At 40.9% G+C, this 20,420-nt stretch overlaps 1 protein-coding gene and 1 long non-coding RNA gene across 3 annotated transcripts in view; both read right to left on the reverse strand.

Moving 5' to 3' along the window:
* The window catches only part of LOC309363780, a 122,985-nt gene that overhangs the window by 18,034 nt on the left and 84,531 nt on the right, over nucleotides 1-20,420 (reverse strand). The window lies entirely within an intron of this gene.
* MAP3K20 (mitogen-activated protein kinase kinase kinase 20) overlaps nucleotides 12,681-20,420 on the reverse strand; it is a 70,470-nt gene continuing 62,730 nt past the window's right edge. For both annotated transcript variants that reach the window (XM_081889208.1, XM_081889207.1), the window contains one exon: nucleotides 12,681-18,061. In XM_081889208.1, the coding sequence (XP_081745334.1) occupies nucleotides 17,687-18,061 (375 nt within the window). In that variant the 3' untranslated portion in view covers nucleotides 12,681-17,686. The remainder of the gene's footprint in view (nucleotides 18,062-20,420) is intronic.

A 20,420-nucleotide genomic window follows, 5' to 3' on the forward strand; every position in this document is an offset into this window, starting at 1 on the left:
GTGTACGTAACTTACGGCTTTTCACTACCACAAAGGCTCCAGCAAGATTCAGGAAACCATCCCAAATCGGTCGCGATTTTGGCCAAGGAGAACTGAATCAACCCCTCAAATGTAATTAAAACAGGCAGCATTTTATTGTAGGGTGGGGTTTTTTTGGTTTGGTTTTTTTATTAAGAAAGAATGAAATTATGCTTTGCTTGCTGTTCTCTTTGTTTTCAAGTATTGCGAGGTAGAATTTATGCATAATAATGAATTGCTGAGGTACTAGAAATAGATGTTTGTCTCCAGCACTTTGCAAACAGCAGGTTTCAGTGGCTTAGACGGATGGAATTCTAAGACGGGAAATTATATTTCGAAAGGAGCTGCTGTGGCTTCAAGCTTGTCCGCTGCCGAAGTGATTGCAAGAGCGGTATTTTGAAAGTCTCTTGGGCTTAAGCTCAGATTTGCTGCACACCAACCCAGAAGAGCTTCAAGTGTGTGTGGCGCCAATGGAATAGCTGGGAAGCCAGTATTGTAGAACCATAGAATTTTAGAGTTGGACAGGACCATGAAGGCAATCTAGTCCAGGCTTCCTCCAGATGTTTTTGGCCTACAACTCCCATGATCCCTAGCTAGCAGGACCAGTGGTCAGGGGTGATGGGAATTGTAGTCTCAGAACATCTAGAGGGCCGAGTTTGAGGAAGCCTGATCTAGTCCGACCCCCCCATTTTTTAAAGGTTGGTAGGAAGTTGTTGCTGTGTACAAATGTTCAGATACGCTGGACTCTATGTTTCGAGTCAGGCTGCCTGTCATAAGCAGTATCATAAACGCAAGAATGCCAATACAATACCCATCTTTTTTTAAAGAATACCAGTGGATTTTTCTTGTGAATTTGATATGTAGTTTTAAATCTTTAGATGTATTTGTTTGAGAATCCAAGCTTTTGTCACCATTCAATTAAACAACTCTATAGACATCTCTGTTTTTATACCAAAAGGTGTGTCAAATAGTGTGGTCTGGTGAGCCCTCAGTTACTTCCTTTATAAAGGCTAAATTTAATTGAAATCTTAGTATTATCTTCAGTCCTCCGAGAATCATATAGCTGGAAGAATGACAAGAGTCCACCCCTTTGCCAACAATAGGAACATACAGTGGTACCGTGGTACCTCGGGTTAAGTTCTTACCGTAATTCATTCCGGAGGTCTGTTCTTAACCTGAAACTGTTCTTAACCTGAGGTACCACTTTAGCTAATGGGGCCTCCTGCTGCCACCAGAGCACAATTTCTGTTCTCATCTTGAAGCAAAGTTCTTAACCTGAAGCACTATTTCTGGGTTAGCGGAGTCTGTAACCTGAAGCGTATGTAACCTGAGGTACTACTGTACCTTGGTTCTCAAAAGGCTTAGTTGTCGAACAAATCGGCTCCCGAATGCCACAAACCTGGAGGTAAGTGTTCTAGTTTGCGAGTGTTTTTCGGAAGCCGAACATCCGACACGGCTTCCGCTTGAGTGTAGGAAGCTCCTGCAGCCAATCGGAAGCTGTGCCTTGGTTTTCAAATGGTTTTGGGAGTCGAATGGACTCCTGGAATGGATTAAGTTCGAGAACCAAGGTATCACTGTATATACTTAGAGCACCCACAACAAACACCCCCTCACAACAGGTCCTCTTTTTTACTTTTCGAACCTCCAAGGAAGTTGATTTCATAATCTTTCAAAAGGTAGATTGAGCTCTTGTTGAGCTGCTCTTACAGTTAGGATATATTATTCCCAATACTTAACCTTGGAGTACAACCCAAGGGTCTTCTAAATGCAAAGTAGATGCAGCACAATTAAATATATTTAACGGAATACAAACAAAAGATTGAAACACAGAAGAACTTCTATATTTGCCTACATTACTAAATGGATGTTCTGTTTGTGGTGGGTTAAGTGTCAACATATCTGTCTCAGGCAACTTAATTATGACTATTGGTAATTTCATCTTCTCACCGGATGGTATATAGTCCAATAGACAACAACATTTCGCTGCCTAAAGACAGTATTCATGTTGCTTGCAACTCGGCATACACAGTGACATTTGCAAGCCAGTCAAAACACTTTCCGCAAACATAATTCATGATAGAGATTTTTTGCACCGGGAACGGATACATAAAGTTTTCAGTAGATTCAAGTGGTCCATGTTAAGCCTCAGTTGGCCTTCCATCTCAGAAAGAAAGTACCCAGTCACCTCACATTGAACTCTGAGTATGACATTGAACTCTGAGTATGACTTAGCTGGCTCTGACCATGTCAATTTACTAGAACAGTTTGAAGTTGGCTTAAGAACCTCGTTAGGAAACTAACGTGAAGCCCTAGTACCCCAATTTTGGACAGAATGACTAACTGGTTTAATTTGGGGGTCAGCAAACATTTTCAGAGGGAGGCCAGTCCACTGTCCCTCAGACCTTGTGGGGACGTCGGACTATATTTTGGAAAAATAATAATAATGCAAGAATTCCTATGCCCCACAAATAACCCAGAGATGCATTTTAAATAAAAGCACACATTCTACTCATGTAAAAACACCAGGCAGGCCCCACAAATAACCCAGAGATGCATTTTAAATAAAAGGACACATTCTACTCATGTAAAAACACACTGGTTCCTGGACCGTCCTCGGGCCTTAGTTTGCCTACCCACGGTTTAATTAAACCAGTATGTAGGGCCTGAGAGAGGGGAGAGGGGTCTCACTGCTCATTCTTGGCTGCTAAACTCTTATTTAACAAGCAGGGAATGGAGCATCTGAATTGGGAGATATAGCCCACAGCTTCTCAGTTTTGTTTTTCAATCACTTTGGACTTCAGCTTCAATCTAAACCGGATATTAGAAGAGAAGACCATCTTACAGGAAACCAGCTCACCACAGAGAAGGTTGGGCTGGAACCTTCCTAACTTGGCGCCCTAGTTTTCCAGAAACAGCAACTTACTGCGGTATGGGAAAGTGCTCAATGATGTGACCCACTCTTTCATTCTGAAGTATGGCAGCCCTAGGAATGCTGAGCCCTGTGCTCATTCTTAGTGAGTTGCTTGGTTCTTAGCATTCTGGCATGCAGAACAAAACATCCTTGCCACACTACTGAAAAGCAGGATGAGTCGCACTCAGCACACTTCTGCCGATTTTGGGTTCCTCCAGATGCTGCTGCTGCTGATTTTATTGGGCGTCTTCCAGCATATACAACATAATAATAATTAAACATTAAAAACTTTCCTACACAGCGCTGCCTTCTTAAGGTTGCATAGTTGCTTCTTTCCTTGACGTCTAATGGGAGGGTATTCCACAGAGAGGGTGCCACTACCGATAAGGCCCTCTGCCTGGTTCCCTACAATCTCGTGGTGAGGGAACCAGGGCTGTCTGTACCCAGGGGTGTGGGGCAGAATCAATGTATCTGGTGCCCCCTCCTACTGGTTTCTTTCATTTTTGCTGCCGCTTTTTAATTTTTAATTTTAATTATTAATTATTAATTTTAATTTTAATCTTTCATTTTTGCTGCCGCTTTTTAATTTTTCATATTAAAATAATTTTTTAATTTTTCATATTAGCGGTTTTCATTGCTCCCCTCCTTAAAAGCTGAACAACTTAGACCTTGTGCCCCTAAAAAAAAGCTGAACAACTTTGACCTGCCCCCCCCCCAAATTGGGGGCACTGGGCAGATCTTTGCACACCCCGGCGGCTATGCTAAAGATGGCCCTGGAGGGAACTGCCAGATAACGTGTCTATTGAGCATGCATCTTGATTTGCTGGCACGAAGCTTACACTGAGGTTGGACCGTATCTGGTCTGCATTGAGAATTCATTCTGATCTGTTTTCAGATAAGCAAACATGAGAAAATAAGAAGATCCTGCCAAAGGCTCATCTACTTCAGCATTCTACCCAGCAAGATCCCAAAGGGAATCCCAAAAGCAGAACAGAAGTACAATAGCACTCTCTCAGCAACTGGTACGCAAAGGCTACCTGCCTCCAGCAGTGGAGCTGGAAAATAGCCTTATCCTCCATGAATTTGTCTAATCCTCTTTTTAAGCCACCCAAGCTGGTGTCCATCACCACCTCTTGTGAGAACGAACCCCGTAGTTTCACTGTGTGTCGTGTGCTTCCTTTTGTCTGTCGTCAACCTTCCAACCTTCAGTTTCATTCAATGTCCACAAGTTTTATATTATGAGACAAGGAGAAAATCTTTTCTCTATCCACTTTCCCCACACCAACAAGAATATTGTATGCCAATACCACGCCCTCCTTATTCGCCATTTCTCTAAATGGAACCGCTCCAAATATTATATGAGAATGAGCCTTCATCCTGAACTGCTTGTGGGGCGTTTTTACGTCTTCCTGTTAATCATGCATTCATTCCACACTTTTTTAATGCATTTCCTCTTCCTTTCCTAACAGCAAAAGACATTTTCTTTTTTTAAGGTGGATTTGTATTGCTAGGGGGAAAGAACACTTTAATCTACTTCAACTGCGCAAACTTATATTTCCTGTTATGAGATTAAATTCATCACCCCAAATATTAACCATCTGGAGGCACCTGGGGTGAATATATGCAGGGAAATTTTTATGTGAAGAAAACAAATAATGTTGTGGTGGTTGTTGTTGTTGTTTAGTCGTTTAGTCGTGTCCAACTCTTCGTGACCCCATTGACCAGAGCACGCCAGGCACTTCTGTCTTCCACTGCCTTCCGCAGTTTGGTCAAACTCATGCTAGTAGCTTCGAGAACATTGTCCAACCATCTCGTCCTCTGTCGTCCCTTTCTCCTTGTGCCCTCCATCTTTCCCAACATCAGGGTCTTTTCCAGGGAGTCTTCTCTTCTCATGAGGTGGCCAAAGTATTGGAGCCTCAGCTTCACGATCTGTCCTTCCAGTGAGCTCTCAGGGCTGATTTCCTTAAGAATGAATAGGTTTGAACTTCTTGCAGTCCATGAGACTCTCGTCTCCTCCAGCACCATAATTCAAAAGCATCAATTCTTCGGCCACCAGCCTTCTTTATGGTCCAGCTCTCACTTCCATACATCCCCTTCATGGATCACTGCCTTGCCATGGCGAAGGGGCTTGAATAACTCAGAGAAGCTATGAACTAATGCTGAGCAGGGCACCCAAGATGGACAGGTCATAGTGGAGAGTTTTGACCAAACATGATCCACCTGGAGCAGGAACCGGCAAGCCACTCCAGTATCCCTGCCAAGAAAACTCCATGGACAAAGACAACAGGCATATAAAACAAATAATAGCAGCTACGAATTATTCATTTACCTTAGGGCCACTTCCAGGCTTTAAATGATAGCCAAAAACGAGTTCAAGGTTCACGACTTTCTCTTCACTTGTCTCATTTTCACTTGCAGAATCCTACCACAGAAAGAAAGGATGAGTCATTTTTGTTTCAGATCTCAGTTTGTTTAAATTCAGGGTATTTGACAGTCTGGGTTAAATAATGTAACATTTTTAATATCTTTGTAAACAGTTCTGACCCTACTTAAACCTTCAGTGTGAAAAACAACAAGTGTAATTTTGCATTGTACAATTTTGGGAAACAGTTTCCTTCGACTTGTAAACTACGGGCGAGTTTCCAGTCATCACTCAAGCAGAGATGATAGTGCCGAACAGGATGTGCAAAAGGAATTCCTCAAATAAGAGGTATTTCCTACAGGAGGAATTTAAGGTACCTGTGACTATTTCAGCATGAAGCAGTTGTGTTATTTGCGCTGGCAGGGCTAGTCTGTACAGACTAGCTGTGATTAGTACTGTGAACAAGTGGATTGCGGTAAACTGGTTCAGAGTGCCTCTTCAGACTACAGCCATGTGGTCCTAAATGCCCAAATATACCAGTAAATATACCTTACCAGTAAAAAAAACAGCACAGCAAACAAACAAAAATAGGCAAGGGAACATGTGATAGCATCATCTTCTCTGCCAGTGAAAGATTTTAACTTTGTCTTAAGGGTTTAACTGCCTTTTAGTTCTACAAAGTTTTGCTGGGTTATCCTTAGATGTCTGACCTCTGAAACCTTTGGAAGCTACATACAAATATTGAGTGAGTTCTCCAATAACTACAGATGAAGACAATTTTTAAGACAGCAGTGCTAGAGGCATTGTTTTCTACTGAAATTTCCTTTTCTACAGAACTATTAGAAGTACATTAAGCCTGCCTTCTTTTACGCCTCAGTACTGTGAGTATCAATGAATCTACCACTTTCTGAAAATAAGCAAAGATCTGGCTCCGGAATATATTGTCTCATTTCTAAGGCCTAGTTCTCAATAAAATGGCAAACCTTTATCTTGGGCTGTACTTCATCCTAAAACACAATCCATGCACACAGGAAACTAACTTGTCTAGGATCGTTCTTTATGGCATCTAGTTTATGAATATGTTGTTGTTGTTGTTGTTGTTATTGTTGTTGTTGTTGTTGTATTTGTACCCCACCCATCTGACTGGGTTGCCCCAGCCACTCTGGGCATCTGGGCAGCTTCCAGCATATATAAAAGCATAATAAAACATTACACCTTAAAAAACTTCCCTATACAGGGAATGTTAGCTCTGCTTACAGAGCCTGAAGTAGTACAGGCCCCACATGGGCTTAGCACCTCAAGAGAACTATATCTGAACCAAATATATATAATGCAAGATTATGGAGGTCAATAGCACCAAGATTTCTTTCCCAGGTGTCAACTCATTATATTTTACTTTCTAAATACAATCGTGGTTACCTTAATCAGAGGTGGAAAATGGAACATATTGATGTGGTCCTGACTCAATTTCTCAATGGCAGTCTAAGAGTAAATAAAGAGGGGGAAATAAGAATAAACCAGAGTCTACGTCACACAAAACTGCACAATTTAAAGACCTATGGATTCAATTTTTTCATTAAGAGACGTTGAACCAGGTGGAGCAGCATTCCATGAAAAATTATTCTGGTTTGCTTTCATTCTTGTTTCTAGGGGCAGAGCTCCCTTCGCCCTGAATTGTAGGGCCTTTATTGTCTGTTAAATATTGTTAAGTTGTGGGTGAACATATCAGACGACACAGCGATTCTCCAAACAGCTCTTGTTTATTCACAGGTCAGAACAGAACTGAAGTGAAGGGTTCAGCCAGCCTGCTTATATAGAGCTCCAGTACAATGTAATTGTAACAACTTTCTATAACTATCCAATCACTGACCGTCACTTCCGATCCCTTATTTGCATATGTGGACCTGAAATATCTACAGTATCCCCCTGCTGGCCCAGGGTGAGAACTTCAGTACATAACAAATATATATAATCATTTCCCACAACCAGCAAGTCCCAAAGCAATTTTACAAAATGATAAAATGCAGAAAGTACGATATGTAACAAAATATCCATTCAAACAACACAGTAAAATGCAGGTCTCCTACATGGTTCATCCCCACAAAAGGATTTTAAAAAAGATCTCCACCACCACCCCACACAAGAATGGACTCCTTCCTCAACAGTCCCATTTTCATCCAAGGCATTTTAAAGTACCTTCAAATGAATCATGTGGCCTTTAGAAACAATCCCCATGTCCTTCATGTCCTCTTCATCTAGAAGTAGCAGTCGTTTCCCAGTGATGTGATGCTCCTTAAATAAAGTAGCATAAATACTCATCTCACCTGAAGTGTCACCTTAAGAAAAGAGGAAACTGTTTAGAAAACGGATCAATAGAGACAAAAAAAAAAAGTCAACCAAATACAGGAGACTTACCTTTCGTAACAAGCTGCTGCATCCAAAAGTACTGTGAAGAAATAACACAGATTTATTATTTTAAGCCGTAGTCAATGACATAGTTGCACAACCGGAATGAGGTCCATTTGCGCAACGGGACTTTCTCCCCCTTCCTCCCCACTGAACCTGTGTTTAGCTAATAACATGAGCTTGGAAACACACCTTACTTGAGCATGGGGAGGGAATTTCCAGGGGAAAGTGCCCAGCTTAAGCTCGACTTTGCCCGGTCGGTTCTCCACTACAATACAGTGGTACCTTGGTTCTCAAACGCCAAAAAACCCGGAAGTGTTCCAGTTTTTGAACATTTTCCGGAAGCCGAATGTCCGATGCGGCTATCGGCTATTGTTTCCGGGGCACCTGCACCAACCAGAAGCTGAGCCTTGATTTTCGAACATTTCGGAAGTCAATTGGACTTCCAGAACGAATTAAGTTTGGCGCTTTTGTTTTTGCAACTCATTTTGCATTTTTGTTTTTGAGGCTTTTCCCGGTTAATTTGTTTTTGTGACTATGTGGAACCCAGTTCAGCTACTGATTAGTTGATTGTGTGACTGCAGAAATGGATAAAAGCCCCCATCCAAACAATGACTATCATCAATACAGGTAAGAAAAAATAATAACTTTAATTTGTATCATCTATAATTCTTTCTTATTTATTTTATAATGCAGTACATTGATTATTGCTTTCATTTTATGGATCAATGGTCTCATTATAGTAAAATTCATGTTAAATTGCTGTTTTAGGGGTTGTTTTTAAACGTCTCAAACGGATTAATTTATTTTGCATTACTTTCTATGGGAAAGTGCACCTTGGTTTTGGAACGCTTTGGTTTTGGAACAGACTTCCGGAACGGATTAAGTTTGAGAACCAAGGTACCACTGTATTCTCCTCTTAAACTACAAGGGAGAAGCAGCCATTGGTTGCTATTTCACACAGCTGCAGGTTTATTGCTTAGCCCTGAGTGCTCTACTTAAAGTAAGAATTCTTAGACAAAAAAAAAAGGATGTTTTAATTAATAAAAGGCTGCTTACCACATCTTCTTCAGTCCAAGCACAGATATCAAAGGAAGGCAGCAACTGTGTAAGAAATATGAATTTAATGGTGCACTCTTTCTTTTTTGTGACTCTTGACATCCATTTTCATTTAGAAGTTGATTATTTATTTAGCATTCAGATCCTTTTTTTTTCTCCACGAAAATTAATACGGACAGTCTGCCTTACTTGCATATGACTGATATAAATACATTTCGATGCGAAGCTAAACTGTTCTCCATTCAGCCAAGTCATTTCCATTTCACCTCCGTTTTTGCTCGTTCCTGCTGGTTTATGGTAGCAGGGAAGTGTTTTTATTTTATTTTAAGTCAGAATTTCAGCCCTTGCTGCTCCCAGTGCATGAGGAAATAAAACTAGAGCTAAACCAACTTCGAATTAATTAAATGACGAATTATAATTTGAACTTGCTTTTAGGTTTGTAAGCTTAGCGTCGACTAGGCTGTTCGAGATTCATATTTCAATATTTGGGAGTTGCAAAAAATTGTAACAAATGTTTAATTGATTGCCAGTTGGGAAAAACCACAGTGATGGAAGAATACCATTTCAAAATCAACAAACATCCAAATTGGATTCCCAGATTTGAAAAGCATTACCGCACTTTTCCGTCTATAAGGCACCCCCATGTATAAGATTGGGGGGAGGTCTCAAATTTAAGAAAATGGGGGGAAGATGGCACAGAGTTGTTGACCTTTTTTAGGGGGGATTGTCGAAAATCGCTAACCCACATGTGTCGCAAAATCCGCCTCCTGTCTGTACCTTCAATGGCAGAAGCTGCCAATTGCCCGCCCAATTGCTGGAGCGTCAGCCAATCAACACCACCCATTAACGCAGCAACCAATAGAAATATTTTATTGTCACTGTAGCACTTGTTTGCAGTGAGATTAAACGAGCACAATAGCATGCACCCCCACTTTTTAGAATGATTTTTAAAGAAAAAACATTGTATTATACACGGAAAAGTACGGTATCTATTTTAGCAATTGAATGGATGAGACCAGGACGTCCTAGTGTAGTTTGATGCTCGGAAGGTGAAGTCGTAGGAAATCTAACTGGATCTCAGCAGGTTAAGGCTTTCTTATCTGATATCTGATATGAACTTCTTCTTAAGTTCCCTGGCAATAAACTAACTCATGCTAACCGAACTAAAGCTGCCAGCACCACCCATTATCCAAGTGTTTGTTTCCTATATATCAAACACAAAACTTGTTCTCTAAGGGTGGAGCCTTTTGCAGCCACAATGAAATCGCCCCCACACAGGATGCAAAAAACAGCAGGCTTGGGAGAACTCTTAGCTTTTGCAAAAGGGAGAAAAATGGTACTAAATAGGTATTAAAAATGCTTGGTGGAGGGACCTGGAATAGCCAAAGAGCACCGAGCATGCTCACTAGACACAAAAGGTTGATTGACAGTTGTAGGGTATGTGTGGAAAAACAATTGAAAATCAGAGGAATGGAATGGAGCACAAAGGATGGTTGGCTGGAACTCTGAACAGGAAAGGGGTTGTGTGGCAGGTTCCACCTTCTATATATGTCATGGGTAGGCAAACTAAAGCCAGGGGGATGGATCTGGTCCAGTCGCCTTCTAAATCCGGCCCACGGACGGTCTGGGAATCAGCGTGTTTTTACATGAGTAGAATGTGTCCTTTTATTTAAAATGCATCTCTGGGTTATTTGTGGGGCATAGGAATTTGTTCTTTTTTTCTCCCCAAAATATAGTCCGGCCCCCCACAAGGTCTGAGGGACAGTGGACTGGCCCCCTGCTGAAAAAGTTTGCTGACCCCTGTAATAGCAATTGCTGAATGGCTGAGTGCTTATCCTTTCATTTTTCAACCAACCTTCTATCACAGCCAGTATCTGCATTGGAGTTTTAAAAACATTTGCGTTTGTTTTTAATTGACATTATATATGCATCTGCTTTATATATGCTCTTTACTATATTATGAAATCATATGCTTCACAGGAAGATATTCATAACAATATTTGGGTTGAACCACAGAGCCTAGGACTTGCCAATCAGGTCGGCAGTTCGAATCCCCACAACAGGGTGAGCTCAGTCCCTGCGCCTGCCAACCTAGCAGTTTGAAAGCACGTCAAAATGCAAGTAGATAAATAGGTACCGCTCCGGCAGGAAGGTAAACAGCGTTTCCGTGCGCTGCTCTGGTTCGCCAGAAGAGGCTTCGTCATGCTGGCCACATGACCCGGAAGCTGTACGCCAGCTCCCTCAGCCAATAAAGCGAGATGAGCGCCGCAACCATAGTCGGTCACGACTGGACCTAATGGTCAGGGGTCCCTTTACCTTTACGGTTCTTTAAACTGGGGGGGGGGGGTATTGCTTTCATTTGTTACTGTGTTGTATATTTTTGTGTTTTTTCATATCGTAAACCACCCTGCGATCCTCAGATGGAGGGTGGCATAAAATTTAATAAATTAAATCAAATTAAATTAAATCAGTTTCGAAGCACAACTCCATTGATAAAAGGAGGAAGTTATTCCTAGATAATCGATGAACTCCCATGTAGGCCAAAGTATACAAGTTTGTAAATAGAGAGGAACCCCTTTCCCCCTAACCCAGTTCACTGGGCGCTAAATACGCTCAGCGAGTTATGGAATCTCGAGTTTCACTAGAAGAAGAAAAAGAAACAGGAGGAGGAGAACGGGATCACCTGCTTGAGCTCCTAGCAGCTTATATTATCTTGGAGGACATGCCTGAAATCCTGAACAGGGGGATATGTTGCAACAGTTTGTGGAACTCCTACTTGCCATGTTCTACTAGTTGCGGTTTCATTCGGTCCAAGCAACTCATCAAACACTATCCCAAAGAGACCTTGTTGGGTGTGAGATTGTAGAGCAATGGTACCAAGGGCAAAACCACAATTTTTTCACCCCATAAAAAATTATTTCCACATGAATTCACCATCAATCGACGCACTGCATCCCAGTCTTCTATGTCTTACACTCTCCTTAGGACTTAATTCCTAAGCGTGGAACCAACATTGCATGGGCCATCTTGGTTGTGAGTCCTGGAAGACCTGTTCTCTGACTTGCATGCCTTTTTCTACTTGGTCTTGTAACTTGACTCCAGCAACAAAAGGTAAGGCTGCTGAACAGACTTGGTCTGGGGTGTTGTTTAAGGGGGTTTGGTGTTTTGGGGGGGGGGTTGCTGCCGCTATTGATATTATTATTTTTTGTATCTTTATCTTAGATCTTATTTATTTAGATCTTCTTTATGTGAACATTGTTCAAGTTAGTTGTGTACTTTTTGATGTTTTATTTATCTTTATGACTACTTTTGTCTTTTTTTCCCATGTTGTAAGCCACCTTGAGCATGGTTTGCACTACAGAAAGGAGGCATGCAAATAAAATGATGTATATATGTATGTGCAGTCGTGGGAAAAATCAAGTACACCCTCTTTGAAATCTGTGGTTTTACATACCAGGACAAAATAGCAATCACCTGTTCCTTAGCAGGTCTTAAAATTAGGTAAATACAACCTCAGGTGAACAACAACGCATGACATATTACACTGTGCCATGAGTTATTTAACAGAAACGAAGCCAAAATGGAGAAGCCATGTGTGAAATACCGTATTTTTTGCTCTATAAGACTACTTTTTCCCTCCTAAAAAGTAAGGGGAAATGTGTGTGCGTCTTATGGAGCGAATACAGCCTGCACAGCTATCCCAGAAGGCAGAACAGCAAGAGGGATCGCTGCTTTCACTGTGCAGCGATCCCTCTTGCTGTTCTGGCTTCTGAGATTCAGATTATTTTTTTTCTTGTTTTCCTCCTCCAAAAACTAGATGCATCTTGTGGTCTGGTGCATCTTATAGAGCAAAAAATACGGTAGCTGGCATATACACATCATGTCCCTCATCTAACCCCTAATATTTTTATACGGGACCACAGATTTTCTTCCTGTCAAAATGTTTATTGCAAAGTCAGAATGAAGACAAAGAGAAGGAAAACAATTCACAACAAAATAAGATTTATGACACCAAATTTCCCCTTCCCCCAAAAAGCAAATCCATTATGTGACTGGAGCAAGCCATCATATAGTAGTGTCTTGTGGGGGTGGGAGAGACTAATTACTAAAGGTCTCATCATGCAAGAGTGTAACATTTCACATTCCATAAAAATTAGATATTCTGTTTACACACTGCAGTACTTTTGGCACAGAGTTCACACAGCACAGCAGTTTTTAGGAGAAAACAAAATAATAACAACAACAAAACCCAAGGTTGAGCTTTCCTAAGTACTGAAAATACTTTCCATTTACATTTTCATACGTGCCTGGATTACAAATGATATCATTTCCTTATTAGTCAATATAAAACATTTCAACAGTGCAAAAGCAAATATATATATAAACATAGTGTGCTATATCAGACTTCAAAAAAGAGGCACTGCAGATTCTTATAGACACCATAACATGTTTATTGCCTGCATCATGTTGCTGAAATTATTCCTATCATCAAGAAAGCTCTCGCTGGCTTAGCAAGTGTTAAATTTGAGTCTTCTAATTTAGAGGAAGTGAAGATGGTTTCTTCAATTTCCAGGAATACAGTAGGTTTTAAGGTCTGGAAGCTACTTGTATCATATCCAACTCAACTGTTTTCTTGAAGGAAAAGTTGGAAGAGGGTACAGTACTTGATGTAGTCCTTTGATGTACTAAGTGTCCTTCAAGCGGAAGGTTCTATTAGGCTGTACTTAAGGTTGGATTAATCTGTCCGTTTGTTTCTCTGCATCTCATTTTTTCCAACCTTAAATTCAGCTAACTCCATTTCTGCACTCGTGGGTTGTTCTAAAAACATCTGCACAAAATTTTATACAGATATCCATGAGTATTTCTTCAGCTATACACATTTTGTATGAAATTTCACCTAATATCAACTGCTCTGCTAGTTATATTGCATGTTTTTTGCATTCTTTTCACTAATACACATTACTGTGTATACTTTTCCTTCATATACCCACTTTTGAACTTTAGTATTTCGGAGGAGTGCAAATTTCAAAAGATAGCTACATTTCTGCTCACATATGGGTTTGGGAATGGCTTATTAGATAGAATCACTATAAGCTATTGGGGGGTGAAGCCTACAACTGCAGGGCTTGGGGAGAATTTATTTCAAAATGAGTCTATTCACTCATTATTTTCTATGGGACACCTCAAACGGACTTTTCTTGGTATTTTAAACATTCCTTATTTTCTCTTGGGGGAGAGGAGTTGGTTTGGTGGCCATGGAGAATTCTCTTCACCTGCAGATACCTATACTTCACACCCAAGTCTAATACCAAATTGAGAATGAACAGACAAAATTTATGAACAAGCCTATAGTTCCCAACAGAATACATATTCATTATTTTTGTTTTGCTTGCTACATTTTTATGGCATCAAACGTGTTTCTTGTAGTGCGTCAGAACTTTGTAGCTTGACCACTTCAACAGGGAACGCACAAACACAAAAAGAATAATAATCCTACATACAGTGATGACTACTGACCTAAAGTCTTTCAAAAACCATTGCCTGTATACCCAAGCCTAAGAAATCTTTGGTGCTCCATGACTGCAGAATGCAGTAGCAGCTATACATTGCATTGCAGTATCTGAAGTGAGCCCCCTCAACATTGTGCTTTTAGTAGTATATATATATTTTACTCAAATATTCAGTTTTTAAAAAATCAAATAGTAAATAAATAGGTAGTGAATGTGTGCCGAAAGCTATTTCAGTTCCAAAACAGTTCCAAAACAGACCCGGAGTTGTTTTTTTACAGTGCAAAGTCTTTGTGTGCTTGTAGCACAGATCCAACTATCAGTCAAGTATACTAAAGCACTGTGTTTTGAGATTACCGGAGGGAAGGAATCACAGATATTTGGTTTTATAATCAAGGCTGCAATCCTGTGTATATAATACCTGGAAGTTAAGTCCCACTGAACACAGGTTTGGGCTGCGTGAAAATTGTAGCTTCTGAAATTGTCTGTATTTGGCAAATACAGAATATCAGCCTGGCCCACATTACTTACACACATACATACATACACACACAACGTACGTGTGTGTACGCTGTCTTGGTTACAAGACTCTGATACCAGATTTACTCAGGCACCCTTATTTAAAGATCCATAAGAATTGCCGTCCTAGCTGAATCTCTGTAAAATATATGAGTGTTATGTGCGCAAGAGGGACCACCACCAGATCAGTGAACAATTTCTGTGCATAGGCTGCCATTCTTGATCCCTCCACATTATACTGGAAATAAAATGCTGTGTTTTCTACACAAAGTATCTTTCATTGCATGTGAGAAAGTTATATTGACTGGAACGTGTGCAGAGAAAGGCAACCAAGATGCTCAATGATCTGGAAACAGAGCCTTACGAGGAGCCCTTGAAGGAGCTGGGTATGTTTAAGCCCGGAAAAGAGAAGACCAGGTGGAGATGCGATAGCCATCTTCAAATATCTTAAGGGCTGTCACATGGAAGAGGGAGAATGCTTGTTTTCTCCTGCTCTGGAGGGTAGGACTCGAGGCAATGGCTTCAAGATACAAGAAAGGAGATTCCGACCAAACATTCGGAAAAAACTTTCTGACAGTAAGAACTGTTTGGCAGCGGAACAGATTCCCACGAGAGGTTGTGGACGCTCCTTTCTTGGAGGTTTTTAAGCAGAGGTTGGATAGCCATCTGCTTTAGCTGAGCTTCCTGCATTGCAGGGGGTTGGACTGAATGACATTTTTGGGTCCCTTCCAACCTTAAGAAGATAACAGATTCTATGATTTCTTTTTCCTGAATAACATGCTTACCTAAGTATTACCAATGCAACTGTCAATGCACACAGACCAAATCTCTTTGCTATGCCTACTTTCACATTTATCTCACTCCAGGGGACAAACTATTTTTTTTATTGTGCAAAAGCATGCTGAAGTACTAGTGTAGTGTAATAAAAGACAGTTAGAATCCCTAGCATTATGTTTCAGGAAAACACAGGATCGTTAAGATCTATCCCTCAAATGTCAGAGATAGAGCTTTGATTTCAGAGAAGGCAATTCCATGTTGGAGGAGCTCTCTCCCCCAGCAACGCCTCTTCTGAGGCCCTGGCCAAACTGGCAACAGATTTCCAAATTTGGCAAGGCAAAATAGGGTCATGCTTGCCACAGCCAGTCCAGAGAGCGGTTGGGTCTGTACGACCCAAAGCTATGTAGTCTCCAAACCAGGGTAGCGGGGTAGGGGATTTAGACACTGACAAAATATCTCCGTCCCTTCCTTCCCATTGTAGAAGAGGGGATAGTTTGTAAGTTCCTGTCTGCCACTCACAGTTTTCAATAAGCTCTTAAAAATATATGTTCTTAAATATATATAAAAAAGAGTTGTTTCAGTCTGCCCGAGTTGGAATTTTAATTGTTTAAATTAACCCAATTAATCCACTAAACGTTAAAGCCCTACTAATTATAATGGGTGGCAGCCAACAAATGCATTCTTACCAGTTCAAGGATTGAACCATGTGCAACCAGATTTTCTCAACTCTCTGCTCCCCCAGTGTGTGCAACTTGCACTCTCCTCAGATCTGCTCTGGAGGACTGTTTAGAGAGCATGTTTGAGGACATGGTGGAAAAGTTTACCAGTGTAAGCCCTTGCACTGATGTGATTCTTACTCAGCACTATACTGGATTCAACCACAAGTCCACAGCTATGTCTTTGGTTACTTCTATGCAGTTGAGCTTGTGGTGTAAATACACTGAAGGAAAAGGGATACCTCAATGAATTCTCATGTCCACATTCTCTTCTAGAAGCTGTGATTAAATTCCATTATGTTATACAGTCGTACCTTAGATTCCGAACGCCTTGGTACTTGGACCGTTTTGGCTCCCGAAACCCGGAAGTGAGTGTTCCACTTTGCGAACGTTCTTTGGAACCTGAACACCCGACATGGGCTTCCGCGGCTTCTGATTGGCTGCAGGAGCTTCCTGCAGCCAATCAGAAGCTGTGCTTTGGTTTCCGAACATTCTGGAAGCTGAACAGACTTCCAGAACAGATTCCGTTCGACTTCCAAGGTACGACTGTATTCGATTTCTCATTTCTAGTTACGAATTGGTACTTGCCCCAAAAATATACAGGAATGGCAACAAGCAGAATTCAGTCCCGTTGATGTTCAGTGAGGCTTACTCCCAAGTATGTGGTTGCAGGATTGCAGCTTAAGTGTAGGTTAAATTGCACATCCTGTAAGGACAACCCAACACGTGTGCATAGCCCTTCTGGATTAGGTCCTTCGTTGTGCAAAAAGATGCTGAAGAGGGGAAACCTGTATCAGGTATCAGTTGAATGGAAGGGAGATCTATATTAGAACTGACAACCTGTGTGAGGAGAGGCCACTGAAGCTAGGAAGCTTGGTGCTGCTTCTACTCCAAACAGATGATCAGCATTGTCAGAGACAATAATATTCAGTGGAGGGAAAGAGGAGCAGATCCTAGTGCAAAGCCTGCTCTTCCTGTACACAAGGTATTTTAAAGGAGGTTGTCAAATTTACATGAAAAATCCAGATGTTAACTTGCTCAAAAACCCGGCAAGAGTAATAGCAACGTATTCATGATTTACCACCAATTATGTGAATTAAAAACACTCCTAGCAGTCTGCAGTTTCCTTATGGTATCGAGAAGTAAACAAGAAACCAAGTATTGTAGCATAATAGAATATTCCCCCCTTTTTAAAAAAAACACACATAAGGTGTTTTAAAGCAAATTTTAAAGCCAAATATGGGTATAAACATAACTTCTCACATACAGGAAATAAAATGGGCCTACGAAACTGAGCGGTGCTGGGTTTCAAAGTTGTTTTAATTCACACTTGTAGCTTCTTTTTCGGGAAAGAAAAATATTTTCCCTCCCCCTTTGTTTCAGACGCCACATTACAGTTTTTTTATTTCTTTCATTCATTGCTACTATCACTTCCATCATCAAAATCAATATCATCAGAATCATCATCATCAGATAAGTCGAATTCATGGAACCCCAATGACATGTTGACTTTCTTCCCTTTTTTCATAGAGGTGGTTTTGGAAGAATTCTTTTTGGCTTGCATATTTATCTGCATCCCAGAATGCAGGACGGGTCCTGCTTCGTTCATAGGGAAGATATCCCCAAAGCCCTTCATCATCAAGGCCTTCAGACTTGGGTTCACACCAGCTACCTCCCCGTTACTTGTTGCTGTGATCTGACATGACATCTCTGCACTGTTTGATTCCTCTGTTTTAGATTCAAAGAAAGACTCCTCAGACATTCTTGCAGCAAAAGGGAAGCAAAACTAGTGGGGGGGAAAAGGAAAGGAAGGATAGAGGAGAAAAAAAAGGAAAGTTAGGACCAATTTAAAAACCAGGAAAAGACACCACCAGATTAGTGAGCAATAAACAGAAAGTATAATTATTAGTGAGTCTAAATATAAACAGCCAATTAAGAATTTCTTTCTGAAAAGACTTGGCTATTTATTTTTAGACCATGAAGATAGCATAACCACCACCAATGAGTATTGCAAGGCACCATAGGCAGATTGAGCTTTCTCGTTGAAAATTGAAACTTTGCATGGCATGAGGTAAAATATTTTGGAGAAGTATCTATCCTGAAAACAGTTTTATCAAAGCCAAAGGAAAAACCCAAACAAACCACAATTTTTGTTCCGTTTTTGAAAAACAAATAGCAAACTGATTTAAAATGTTTGTTTACTATTCCAAAGGGTAATGCTGGAATAAATATTCCTGAAGTTCCGAAAGTAAGGGGCCTGTAGATTACAGTTCCTTTTGTGTCTATATTCACGCTAGAATAATAAAAAAAAGCTACCGCTATCAAAATACTCTTACCCTTCACTGCTAACAAACTGCTTCTGTAATGGTTTGTTGTTTGTTGGAAAATGGAAATCGATAAATGTACATTGGAGCCTTGCTATGGTGGCATATCCATGCTGCAATGTACACAAAGAGTTCCGGAGAGTGCACATTTCCCAGTTTCCCCCTGTGCCATAGTTATGACTCTGCTCCACATTACAATGGGCCTCTGGCGGCCAGGGCAAACAGCCTCTGCAAGGTAAGTGGTCCATGCCATGTATCTATAACGTGGTTTGAACTGACAGTTTCCATGTCTCTATCAGCAGCCGCTAGGAGTACCTGAAAGTGGACTGCAGGCTGTTTCTACACAATGGGAGCGATACACATGGCTAACAACTCTGTATGTGACATCTCTCTGAAGCATGGACCACTCACCAGAGTGAGCTATTTGGGGTGGCCAGACAAGATCTCACATTGGGAAGCGAGTGGGAAAAGCTCCCAAGAAATTTGCCCTGGAGACAAAGGGCTGAATTCTAATGTTATCCATGGACATGTGGCAGGAGGACTTCAATAAATCCTAGCTTCCTGGTAGCTTGCGAGCATGTTATCATATGTGCAGAGGAAAAATACGCAGTTGCTGCATGCGCTCACTATAGCTGCCCCACGCATAAAAGGATGTTTGCATGCTGTGCTCAAGCCAACACAAATCTTGAGTTTCACACTAAACTATGTAAGATTTCATTACTTCCACTCCACCGGAATTTATTTTAACCTTTCTTTTGTGCGTATGTGTGTGTGTAAAAATACACTTGGCAAGAGATCTTTGGATGAAAGAAAGAAACTCTGACATAATGCAGGTTTTAGGTAATATGGACATTCTCAAGTCACATTCCGTGGATGTATTAGGTTCCCCATAACGTACCTGACATCCCAAAAACCATAGTTGGCAAGAACGTAACTAATTCCCAGTGAATGGGCTGACCTGCTTCTTAATACAGCCAGCCAGCCTCCTATGTCTCAGCCTGACAATGCAAGCAAAGAATGTATGTTCAGAGGGCATGCTACCTAGTACAGTGGTACCTTGGTTTACGAACTTAATCCATTCCAGAAGTCTGTTCTTAAACCAAAGAATTCTTAAACCAAGGCATGCTTCCCCATAGCAGCCGGGAACTCAATTTACAAATGGAACACACTCAACAGGAAGTGGAACATGTTCTTATTCCAAGGCAAAGTTCACAAACCAAAGCATCTACTTCCAGGTTTGCAGCGTTCTTAATCCAAGTTGTTCATAAACTAAGCTGTTCTTAAACCAAGGTACTACTGTATCTGGTTTAATTTTGACAAGTGCTTAAAAAAACATGTTGTGGTTCTGAGGGCCAGTGTGATATAGTGGTGTCAGGAATAGGACCAGAGAGTCCTGAATTCAAATCTTCACTCAGCCACAATGGCCTTGAGTCAATCACCAACTCTCAATCTACCTGATCTCACAATCTTGTGGATTTAAACTGGCAGAAGACACAGAACACACTATTCTGGACAACCTGGGAGGGATGGGATAAAAATATAATAAATAAGTAAAGGGGGAATTGAGTTAAACTCTGGATATTACCTGGAAAGTGGGGGGGGGGGTGTGCGATAGATGCAGGGAAAATATAATCGACTGTACACCAGAAACAGACAACATTAAAGTCAAAAGGTTAAATAAGGAATCTACTGTATTTTCCGGTAGATTTTTTAATTTAAGCTTCTTTTTTACCTTGACTTTTGTGTTGAGCAAAGTAAGAGATTCTAACGAAATGCTCTAAATGGCATTTCGTTAGACGAGGAATGACATTAGATGTGCAT

This window comes from Podarcis melisellensis (genome assembly GCF_964234715.1).
Source record: "Podarcis melisellensis genome assembly, chromosome: 1".
NCBI lineage: Eukaryota > Metazoa > Chordata > Lepidosauria > Squamata > Lacertidae > Podarcis > Podarcis melisellensis.